This window comes from Mauremys reevesii, linkage group 1, assembly GCF_016161935.1.
Source record: "Mauremys reevesii isolate NIE-2019 linkage group 1, ASM1616193v1, whole genome shotgun sequence".
NCBI lineage: Eukaryota > Metazoa > Chordata > Testudines > Geoemydidae > Mauremys > Mauremys reevesii.
In genome coordinates, this window is record NC_052623.1 from 274,810,167 (window position 1) to 274,822,734 (window position 12,568).

At 41.1% G+C, this 12,568-nt stretch overlaps 1 protein-coding gene across 1 annotated transcript in view; it reads right to left on the minus strand.

Moving 5' to 3' along the window:
- The window catches only part of UTP20 (UTP20 small subunit processome component), an 81,393-nt gene that overhangs the window by 47,120 nt on the left and 21,705 nt on the right, over window positions 1-12,568 (minus strand). Inside the window, exons 19-27 of the mRNA XM_039494378.1 lie at window positions 11,541-11,617; window positions 10,536-10,615; window positions 9,401-9,644; window positions 8,191-8,394; window positions 6,350-6,440; window positions 4,078-4,163; window positions 3,227-3,352; window positions 2,430-2,596; window positions 1,392-1,600 (exon numbers count right to left, since the gene is read on the minus strand). Coding sequence (XP_039350312.1) covers window positions 1,392-1,600; window positions 2,430-2,596; window positions 3,227-3,352; window positions 4,078-4,163; window positions 6,350-6,440; window positions 8,191-8,394; window positions 9,401-9,644; window positions 10,536-10,615; window positions 11,541-11,617 — 1,284 coding nt within the window. The remainder of the gene's footprint in view (window positions 1-1,391; window positions 1,601-2,429; window positions 2,597-3,226; window positions 3,353-4,077; window positions 4,164-6,349; window positions 6,441-8,190; window positions 8,395-9,400; window positions 9,645-10,535; window positions 10,616-11,540; window positions 11,618-12,568) is intronic.

The following is a 12,568-nucleotide window of genomic DNA, read 5'->3' on the forward strand; positions in this document are numbered from 1 at the left end:
TGTGTCTTTCTTTATGCACCGTTTTCTTATTTCAGATCGCTACCTGCACTTCGTCGGTCCACCACAATACCTCTCTTTCCCTAGATTTCCCCCCGCTGTACTGTCCACACACATAGATTCCTCTTCTGCTGCTGCAATCCTCACTCTTTTGATGTGGTTCCATTCTTCCTCAGCCTATACCAAACTTGTTTCCAGGCACTTATCTCACTGCTTGTACAAACTTCTCTGCTGTCCTTCCCCTTAAGGTCCCCTGCTTTAATCTTGTTTTGTTTGAGCTTAGTTCACTCCTTGTCCAATGCTCAACCGCAATCTTTATCACAAGAGGCATGATTTTTGCTACTAAAAATCCGAATGACAGATGATAATTTTTACACCAAATAAACTGAATCAGATTCCATGTCTACTCAAGCCAGAGGAAGGAGATACATAGGCCTCTTCTCAAGGGGCATGCTCTAAGGACATGGACAGATTCCATATTGAAAGTGAACAGTAGGAAACAGTAAAACTGTAACTGAGCTCAGAACTACAAAAGTAGATATTTAACTCTTTAGGCAATATCATCCTGCAATAAATGACTCTCAAACCCACAGGAATTTCTTGTAATGATTATCCAAGATAAACAGATTTCTCCTATCCTTTTCTGAACTCTTAACACCTCACTAGCTAATGAAGTGTTAAATTAAGTTTAACAAGTGACAGCATAGCACCACAAATACCTCTCTAAGAGTTACTCAGTCACAGCTGATGGTGAGAGACGGCATTACTTGAATAACTTTACAGTACAAAAGTGATTACTCTAGAGACAAATAAAATTACTTTTGCACTACTGTAAACTGGATTATGGACTGTAACCATCCTAAAATTACCCTTCCCTTGTTGCTGGCCACTGCTACAGCACTTAGAGCAGCACAAGGGGAACCATGATATTAAAACCAAAAAAAAGAAACAGAATTTTTCTTTACCTGTTTGAATTCAAGTCCAGAAAGGGCTCTAGTTGCCTCAAACTTCTAGTTAGTGTGTGCACTTTGGCTTAATGAAATGCAGCGTTTTAAACAAAAATGAATTTGATATTCAAATTCTTGTTTGTATGAATTTTTAAAACATTGCGTGTAACATGCATGTTTTATTAAATAAATTCAACACTGTGACTGACTGAAATGCCAACAATTTAACAGCATTTTAAACAACTATTTAACAGCAATATACTCTTTCTATATAAACACTGCGGCATTTTAAGACCAGTGTTGCTGGCCTATACTTTTATCCATCTTTCTGTTATTCACTGGTTTCTAAAGCTTTACTCCTTATTGGCACTACGCGTAATTTGAACCAATAAGAGTTGAAAAACACACACACACACACACACACACAAACACCATCATGTTCCTTACCTTCTCTCTTTGTTGAAGGATGTGGGATACTGTTGCTGTCATACAAAGTAAAATCTGTAATATCTCAGGTAAGTACTGAGTGATCAGATGGCCCATGTTTTTCAGTACAACCTCAAGGCTGTTGAACAGACTGTGCTGGCGGCCTAGAGGCAGGACTTTACATAAATCCAGTTCTGATATTGTTTGGAGTACTGCAACCTGGCAAAGTCCTACAGAAAGAAGGACAGTGAAAATGTATCCGTTCATCTTTACCTTGGTAAGTAAGGACCTGATTTCAATAGGCCAAATGTCAATGTCTGAGGTTCCTCTCAATGTGAGAAAGGGTGGCAAATCTGGCCCTAAATTACAAGCCATTTAAATGCTCCTAATTCAGCTTCTTATGTAAAATTAACAAACAGCCCCAGCTGTCTATCATGGTTCTTATATGGCCCTCACTGCTGTAGTGTCAGAGTGCCTCACAATCAATGTATGCACTTATCCTCATAATGCCCCTGTGGCATTGTGCTCACCAGCCCTTCAGAAAGGAAGGACAACACAGTAGTTAGGATTAGGGTAACCAGATGTCCCAATTTTATAGGGACAGTCCTGATTTTTGGGTCTTTTTCTTATATAGGCTCCTATTAACCCACACCCCCTGTCCTGATTTTTCACACTTGCTATCTGGTCACCCTAGTTAGGATGCCAACCTGGGACTCTGGCATACTGGGTTTGATTCCCTGCTCTGCCACAGACCTCCTGTGACCCTAGGTAAGTCACTCAGTCTCTCTGTGCCTCAGTTCTGTAGTAACGGTACAGGAATAATAGTACATTGTACAGCAGGGAAGGGAAACCGTGGCCAAGGGCTCAGGGGAAACCTTGACTCTTATTTAAAAACAACCCCCCACCCCCAAAAAAAACAGTGTCATTGGTGCTTTAATTTCCGCAAGCCCCCATTTCCATAACATCTAAGCCCCTCACAGTCCTCAAAGTATTTATCCTCCGCACATCCGTGAGGTAGGGAAGAACTATTAGCCCCAGTTTCTAATGGCAGAAGCATACCAACACTGAAGTGCTTCACAGGTTCAAAGAGCAGGTCCAGGAACATTCTAATCTCTTCAGGCAGCGAGCCAGCAAGGAACCTCAGAACAATTGACATACGAGTGCCCGCAGCAGATTTGCCCTGAGTTTTCCTTCCAGTTTTGTTTCTCATCCGCCCATAGAGAATTCTTCAAAAGCCAAAAAGAAATAGTATTCGTGAGTTCTCCACTACCTGCCTGTTTCTGAAGCATTGCAAGTGCAGTTTGGCTGGTTCACAATCTTTGTTCAGAAAGTTTAATTTGAACTACATGGCTTAACTAATGCTCCCCACTATTACCTCTATTGCTGCTTGGCACCCAGTAACACTACCAGAAAGGGCGCGCTCTTGCTCCCAACAAGGTCACTGGAAACTTTGCTAGTGATCTGAATGGGAGCACAGCTTAAGTATGAATTAGCAAAGCATTATGCTAGTATGAAGACAGAGTTATAGCTGAGGAAACACTTTCATTGTAAAACGCTATTTCCATGTATTTATCAAATAAATGTAATACCCTGAGGGTGAAAATCTCTCAGATTTCTTCTTAAGCATTAAAGATGAACTTTTTTGGAAAACATGAGCTTAACTAATGCATTCAACAATACTACACACACACATGAGAATACCATGTACATTAATGAATGAGGAGGCCTTAGTTGCTGTGAGAGCCATACGTTTGTAACGTCTCTTTAAAATATCAGCCAGAAGCTGCATTATGTTTCTTCTATAGCCATCGTTTTATTTTAATATGCAGAGTTTATGCAGTGTTTCACCCACACACCTCATAAGAACAGGAACAAGATCTGGTCGGTGTTGCATTTTAACTATAGTGTTCTCTTCGGATATGCTGAAATGAACTATTTCTTCTTTAAAGCTCTTATCTTCCAGTAACCTTTGCAAGTTCTCTCTGCAAGTATTAAACACAGTTATTTAAAAAAAAAATCGCTGTGCAATTTATTAAAGGATCACATCCTTACCCTTGTAACAAAGGGGTAAGTAAATCAACTAGCTCAACTTCATTACACAGACCGCTACTTTTCATACAGGGTTCTGTAAAGGCTATCATAGAGTGCTGTGCTGACAGTTTGACCTAACGGTTATAAAGAACTACAAAAATCCTTTACTGAAACGAACACAATTGACCACTACATACCATGGTGGGTCTGGATGAGGAAAAAGGTTTGGTTTGTTTTGAGAAAGAGTTCAAATCTGATAGATAAAAGATTTCAGTTTTTCCATTTCTGAATGAACATGACCCTGCTGCACTCCTCTGCCTTCTCTAAAACAAAACAGCAAATTCCTCTTCTCAGATATCTGCTTTTCAAGACTAGTCCAGGTTACCTTCTGTGACTGTATCTAGATCTCAGGCACAATGGCATGTAAGTGAAAACCTATTTTCTTCTTTATAGTCTATAAAAGCTTTTTCGATTTTAATTTAAATATAAATACGAGAAGCTTTTTTTAATTCTGTCCATTTCCAAATTCAGATTTGGAATAGGAATATTAATTTTTCTTGGGTTCAGAAAGTTGTGGCTATTTCTCTTATTAGCAGATGATGCCAAATATCATAAATATATGTTTGATGTGATACCTCATCATTGATCTGTGCTGGAAGAATTTTAAAGCTCTTACTTGTATGGCAGTAGGTGCGGATGCTTGTAAGTCATGATGCAGTCAAGGGCTACTTTTTGCACATTCTGGTCTTGATGGGACAACAGCTGAAGGTAACATTTTACAAGAAAAGAAAATTAGGAGAAAGCCCAAATAATACACACACTTCTCCTTATACCACTATATCAAGATGATTTGCTCAAGAGAGAATTCAGCCCTTAAATGGGGGGGGGGAGAGTAATTATCTAACCTAAAGGGATCCACAATAAAGGGAATTTCATTTTAGAACAGTCATTTAAAAGTCACCATGCAGCAAATATTTCCTATCACTATTCATTCAAGAGAGATAATTACAGAACACAATAGTTACTTGTTTTTAAAAAGAAAAAACAAAAACAAAAATCCAGGACATCATTGATGGCACAGCTGCTGGAACTAGAGGTGCTGGGCTGTTGCCGCACCCCCGGACTTGAAGTGGTTTCCATCAGATCCAGGGTTTACAGTTTGGTTCAATGGCTCTCAGCACCCCCACTACACAAATTGTTCCAACGCCCATTTGATGGGTACAGCAATTAAACAACACAATCATCAACTTGTGTTTTAACAAGTTACAGAGTGTCTTTTGCAAGATCACTTTTGGACCAGCATTGTATTTGTGTCACACTAGGTAAAATAATGGATCAGCCAAACCATTCCACAACGTTTGCGCCACATACATCCAAATTACGAAAACGCACATAGAACATTAGATTTGTTAAAAAGAGAAATACAAGAGGAATAATCAAAACCCCATCAACAATAGCATTAAGGGGTGAATGCCCCCAGTGGCCAGGTGAAGAGGAATATGGAACATTACCAAAAACCTCACCTTTCCCCCACCTAGTTCTTCAATTTCATGGTAAACAGAACTGTGATCTGTTGTAACACCCCAGCATTCTGAAGGCAAGGTATCAATCCAGCAGTTGTGCTACAGCACAGAGCTAACAAATAGCAGACCAGGTAAATGGCTGTTTTGCCATACTGGGTTGTTCTGCACTCTTTAAAAATGTTGGTTAAATAAAATGTTTTTAAAATTTACAAATCTGGCCAATATTTTCCTAAAAAAAATCATAGATGAGCAATCGAACCCACAAAGAGCAGTTTTTTCCTAAGCAAAGTGCAGAGGTTTACAGGAGTACAATGAATGCTGAAGCATTCCATTAGAGCAGAAGCTGGTGATCTGAGACAGGCTGAACACTGGGGAGCTAAAGCAGTAACCCAGAATGAATGGTTAGCTGGTATATGCCAAAGGATGTGTGAATGATCTTGAATGATCAAAGTTAAGTTCATGTCTCATGGATGGTCATTCAACACGTGTTGTTAGAGACAAGATTTTGGCGATTCCTTTTGCAGAACACTTTTTACAGGGACTTATTTCCACAAAATTCAAGCTGATAAACTCAGTCCGGTTTCCGGAGGGAACACCCTTTAAATAGCATATCCTGAATTTATAATTTCCCTTAAAAATTACTTTTTCCCCTTTCTCCCCATTTATGTTTAGAAGGGGACTTTTAGGCAGAGACAAGCCACACATGCTCCCTCTCTTTTCTCTCTCTTAACACCTCTGGCTACCGCTTGCTGCCTGTTTACATTCAGTTTCAGCTTTGCAGCCTGCTGTTACGGATAAAACCTCTATGCAGAGCCTAGCGAAGGACCCACACCATCAAACAACAAAAGTGAAGAAACGGAAAAATAAAGAGAAAGGTATTTTTCTCTCCAATCTCTCTCAGCTATCTGGCATAGTTTGTCAGGGCATGTGTACACTACAGGCGCTACAGCGGCACAGCTGTGCCACTGTAGCATCCACTGAGGATGGGAGAGATTTTCCTGTCAATGCAGGTAATCCACCTCCCCTAGAGGCAGTGAGGCTGGCTTAACTACAGCACTCAAAGAGTGTGAATGTCTCACACCCCTGAGCGACATTGCTAGGTCAATCTGAAATTTAGATGTAGACCAAGGCTTAGAAAATTAGATAGAAAGGGGATCCTGAAACTTTCCTTTGTACCATGGGGCTACAATACAGAAAAGGTCAAGAACTGCTGAGTTATGGTAATGTTAGGAGTCACTTTTAACACAGTGCAAAAATTTTCAGATGGTGATATTCAAGTTGATGGTGTCCCTTTAAGACACAACTGCTGTACCCTGCACTGCAACAGTCATTCTTTTTACAAAGAAGGACCCTTTGGCTTGGTGTTCAGATAAGACAGGAATATATTTGTTTATTAAGCAATACAAAAATGTTAAGTATTATTACCTGATTGTACAACTCATTTAACTTTGATTCCAGATACAGTGCACGTGGATTTGAAAACTTGGAGAAAACTTGCAAATGGGCTATTAGCTGCCTGAAACAAAAACAAAACATGCTTTTAACAATGAAACAGATACACACCCTGTGTTATTACCAACAGGCAGGAGAAAGGCACCAAGATTCTGAGTTTCTGCATGTCAGTATGTAGGGCTACATTTACCAACAGACTCAAATGGCAGTGGAAGGATTTGATGTATACCAGTGCAAAAGAGTGGTAGGGATAAACTGGACGAGACTGTGTCAGCAACAACTGCACCACCCAAGAACAGCCACATCTCCACTTGCTGGGGAAAGGGAAATCAACCATGCCAAAAATGATCAGGACTGGTCAAAAAGGTACAAGTGCAGAACAGCAAGAGTCTACACTGATTCAGCAGCTCCCTGCAGAGGTTCACACCAAAAAATTTCTACTGAATCTGCCACGTGATTCGAATTTCCTCCGTCCTGTCTAACCCCAGCAAAGTGAGGTGCTGTGACCATTACCTACCCTCCACAGCCAGTACTATACTATGGTCTCCGCTGAATGATGACTAATGATGCACAATACGTGTCACCAGGCACACACTAGTCTCTCACATCACACTTAGCTCTTATTTTTTCATCATTTTCAAGGAGGAGTTTGTAATATACGTTTTGTGAGAGCCTAAACTACAGTGGTGCAAATCTGACAGTATAATGAGGAGTCCAGGGTCAAGAGGAAAAGCGTTCACTAAAGAATTCATTAACAACTAGCCAGTAATCCTTTTACACCTTGGTTATTGCTACCAGCATTTTAAAAGTTTCCATTTAGGAACAAGAACATTTTGAAGCAGAAGTTCAAATCTGGTGACAATCTGATTTTTGTAATTATTACTAATTCACTGATCGGAACCACTCAGCTCAGGGAACAGAACAAAATAATAGAACTGATAAAACACCTACAACTAAGCCAGAATATAGACTAGAATTCATTGCATCTTAATGTGCAAGATGACATTTTTAAAGTTCTTTGTTGCTACAAATGTCATTCTCAAACCGGCAAAAATAGTTCATTTGAATCACCTAAAATGTGTATTTGACAGATAGCAGCAGGGTAAAAAGGCCATAATCAAGAAGTTTCAAAACTGTGTTTTAAGACACAAGCCACAGACAATTTACTCACAAAATAACCTGATATTGTTGAACAATGGCATCACAATAGCATATATTTATAGTAGGAAATACCAAAAAAACCTGTCCAGAACAAGGACATCAGGGCCAAGATTTTAAAAAATGGGTGTCTACAGCTAGACTCTGAAATCCGTGATTGGGTGCCTACAATGGATTTGCAATGCCCATCAGCTCCCATTGACTTTAAAAGAAAAGCAGACACGGAGGCAACAGTTATTTCCCCCGCAAACACTAACTTTGGAATCCTGCTAGGGTTGCCAACCCCCGCAGGATTGTCCTGAGTCTCCAGGAATTAAAGATTAGTGATGAAACCTCCAGGAATATATCCAACCAAAACTGGGATTCCTAGACCCCGCACCATTTTTGCTTCAAATTATGCAAAGCTATGGCCTATTACCCGTCTTAGGGTACTGCCCCTCCCACTAGTGCTAGGTGTTGCATGGGGACAGGATCCCCTCCCCCAAAGAGCTCATGAAAGACTGGAAGAGACGAAGGAAGGGGAAAGGGATGCACATAAGCCCAGTGATCATAACCAAGCGAGTCACCCCATTCCTACGAAACCTTTTAAAACACCAAATGATTAACATTTGCATTTCACTTGCTCCCTGCCCAATCAAACAAAGCAAAAAACTCACTTCGCTGCAGCTCTTCTCGTTTTCTTTTTTTGCATCCCTTCAACCACTGGTTCTGCCATTCTCTCCACCTCCTCTTTCTCCATCTCCTGGGTAGCTTGGTGCATCTCTTCAGTGGGTTTTTCTTCCTCTTCTACTGCACCTCTGTTTTCCTTTCTAAGATCCTGGGTTGGAGCCACCAGAGAATCTGCTGGGTAATACTCATTGCTATATTAAAAATAAATCAAATCAATCAATAGAACAGTATCTGCTGGGGTGAGGTTTATTTGAAGCTGTTCACTACTGGAAGTTCCAATTATCCACAGAGTTGTGCATCGTGACACTGTACAGTTCAAGATCCCCAAAAGGGGTTAATTTCAGCATGCAAATGGGCATTTCTTCTGTTGTGAATGGCGGAGATATTAAAGGAAGTGAGCAAATGTAAAGGAAAAAGACAATGAAAGGAAAAAAAATTGAAGGACTAAGATCAGAAAAATGTGGTGAGGAAAAAGAAGAGAAAGTGAATCTAAGAAGACTAGGAGAATTTTTTTAAAAGGTTGGCAGGGATGTGTGAAAATGTGAGTTAGGAAGTGTGGGAATCGATGATGTATTACATAGTGGAAGCCCTCTCGTTAAAAGCAGTCTAGACAAAGCACTGTAGGAAATACACTGTAAAGAAGAGTCAAGGGCTGGCAGGGGAAATAGAGCGAGGGCCTAATTCACAGCCTGCTGGAGTGACCAGAAAGACTCCCACTGATTTTAGTGGGCACCGAACCAGGCCCTAGATACACTAAAGGTATTTTCCTGTCTCTGTCTGAATAAAATTACATGCTTTCATTTTACAAACAGGGGAGACAAGGAGGAGCCTCACCTTCAAGTCTATTTCCAAGACACTTTACTTCCATTGAAGCTACACCCTCCCTAGCAGTAGCAAGGCTGTGTCGCCAGAACTCATTAGTACACTGGGGCTCAACACAGCAGCCAATTGATAGCTTACATTTCAGGTTGCTTTTATTTTTTCCACTCTCTCTAGCATGAGCCATGTTTAAGAGAAAGGAAGGATCAACGTCAATATAAAATCATACCACTCTATGGATTCAGAGGTCTCAGGAAACAAAATCCATTAAAAAAAAAAACAAACCACCCATCAGTTGTCTTATAGGGACCCTAGTAACTCTGCCTTCATTTATGACATTTCCAAGCAACATGTCTCATCGCTGAACATGTCACCTACCTAATGAATCTCAAGAGAAGTGGGGAAAGCTCCCTTGACCTGGGCTCCACTCTGTCTGGAAACTTGGCCAATGCCTTCCAAAGCAGAAACCGGAAGTTTGAGTAATCTGTCCGCTCACTGCAATCCGTTCTAAACCTCAGCTGCTCGAGATACAGGCTTCCCACGTTTCCTTCTCGGATCTTCTCACTCTCTGCATCTGTAGTGCCAGCCTGCTCTTCACTCAGCTCATCTTGCAGTTCCCTCTCTATATAGGAAACAAACCACGGTCCTCATTACTGCAAGAAAACTTCAAAGAGTTTATTCAGTAATTGCTGGTGGTGGGATAAATAACAGCAACTGTTTATATTAATGTTTGCCATCTATCCAGCAAATTCTGCTTAATATTGATCTGACTGCAACACAGGTTAGAAGGTACCCTGGGGTGTCAGAACTTCAGCAAGGGGCCTAACTTTAAGAAAACACAGCCCCAATAAATGGCTGTCCTTGTGACATACAGTGAATCCAGTATTCACATTCAAGAACAGGGTCGAGGAAAAGGGATACATTTGGCAGAAATTCTACTGATTCCATGTTGAACAGGGGGTGAAGAAGATTCTCGACATTACTGAAAATCCTCACAGACTCCTACTGTCCCTCATCATCATGGGGAGAGCCAGTCTAGGCACAAAGCAAGCACTGCCTGGTGCCCCATATGCTAGGACTCTGCAACCCATGGATTGCCCCTATTTACCTCATGGCAAATAGAAATAATAATAATAATAATAATATATGGAGATATACCTATCTCATAGAAATGGAAGGGACCCTGCAAGGTCATCGAGTCCAGCCCCCTGCCTTCACTAGCAGGACCAAGTACTGATTTTGCCCCAGATCCCTAAGTGGTCCCCTCAAGGACTGAGCTCACAACCCTGGGTTTAGCCGGCCAATGCTCAAACCACGGGGAGGCAACAATTCTGACAGATCTCTGCTCGCTCCCTCGGGAAATGAGGCCAGAAGGGGAGGGGGAAAACTTATGTCCTGATTTTTCCCCTTTTGCTAGTTTGGCGCACACCAGAGCATAAAGCCAGAGCCCCGTTCATGAACCACCTGGACCATAGCTAAGTTAGTGCCTAAACAGCTACAAAACATGGATTACCAGCATAGACAGCCGCTTTCTCCAAGTGTTCATAATAGACTTTCCAGAACTGTTTATTCTCCATTTCATTTGCATGAGATCTAACAATAAACAAGACAGTAATTAAGTAAAAAATGCCATGTGATATTAGCCGGTTATACTGCTAGTACGTTCAAAGACTTGGTGTCCAGCCCTACTCAGTATGTAGGCAAGACATTTGCTGTGTGCGGCTATAACATTTCTTTGCCTTCATCTGAAGATCCCAAAGGTTCATTGTTATCAGAACAGCCTGGTTACAGCTTGTGAATACAAAGGGACCCTTTGGTACAGATGTTTTCAAGTCTTTCAATATTGCCTATGCAATCACACAGAACTTAAAACCAACACAAAGAGTCAGCGAGGATTCACCCACTGAAGATGTAGTTTAACACTTTCATGATTTCACTTCTCCGATGGGGAAAATGACACATTATATCACAGAATGTACAGAGAAAAAACTAAGTGGTCACAAGCCAGGCAATTCACCCTGACAGCGGACATTCCAAATTTAGGGTTCAATCCAGTGCCCATTCAAATCAACGGGAGCTCTTCCATTGACTTAAGTAGGTTTTGCACCAGGCCCTTAGTGAGGGGAGGAAGGAGAGACGGACTGATTTATTATTTATATAACACCTATCATATGATGGTCATAATAGTGTGAGATCAGGAGTTGGCTATCTTGGATTCGAGTCTGTTACCATTACGTCCCAACCCTAGATGTAATTTAACAATACTTTTGCCTATAAGTTGTCTTTAATATTTGTGCATCACAAAAACAAGTTAAAAAGTAACAGTCTATAAAGAGCAAGATTTACTTGACAGATCAGAGGCATTTCTGTGGTACCTCATGTTAACGTACGTCATGCTTGTGTGTATTTACATTTATTTTTAGGGATGCGACACATTTTTATTTAGTTTTTTTTAAAGGCCCAGGGGCAGCTGCAAGAACACAATTGAGGCTCCCACCATCCACTAGCACATACTTACGTTATGAGCTCAACAACGGGATCCCAGAGAGGGCTGAAGTTAATATAGAGCATTCCCAGTAAATACTGAAGAGGCACCTACAGTGACACACAAGAAAACTTCGTTTTAAAAAGCTAACAATGATATTCAAAGTAAGTACAAAAACAGCTTCACTGATTGATGAACTGCAAGAAAAAGCAATAAAGTTAAGTTAAAATCTCTCAGAATCAACACCCATAATTAAGACATTTCGATTATTATTTGTACTCTGGTAGTGCCAATGCCACATCGTGCTAGGCTCTATACAACACAGAAACAAGGAGAGTATTCCCTGCCCTGAAGAGCTTACGTTGCATTAGACTCAGGGCCCCATCTGGATGCAGCTCCTCACTGAGCTAAGTGACATATAGACACACACACAATCCCTGCCCCAAGGAGTTTACAACTCAATAAGGCACGTTAGAAAAGCACTTAAGTATCAGTAGTAATAAGTTAATATTTAGCTAGTAGAGGAAAAATCCTGATCGTAGCAGCCTTGACAGTGTGAAGCCCACAGCAGCTCGGCAGCACGGTCAGATTCAGCAGCTATAGAGGGATGTCCCTGCAATCTATAAGGCCTCAATCCTGCAATGAGCTCCAAGTAGGCAGACCCCTGAGCCCGTGCAGAGCTACACCAAGGTCCAATGACACAGAGTTTGTTGCCAGGTCAGGGGGTAATTTGCTAACAGCTCATCCCAGCCCTTCGCATCACCTCCACCTGCTTTCCTGTCACTACTCTTTACAGGAGTGTTTAGAATGTTTATCGAAATACCATCACTTTTTTTCGGTTTCTGCCCCTGCTAGATATTGAGGCAAATATAGTTTAGTCAGTTCAGGATAAAAACACCCAACAACAAGACATGCTGATCACCAACTGGAGCCAAAGGTATTTCCCAACTTAGTGCAACACTGCACATTTAAATGCATTACGGCACCTTATACTTTCCTCTGAAGCATCGAGCACTGGCCATTGGTGGAGAAAGGATACCGGGCTAGAGAGACCATTGCTC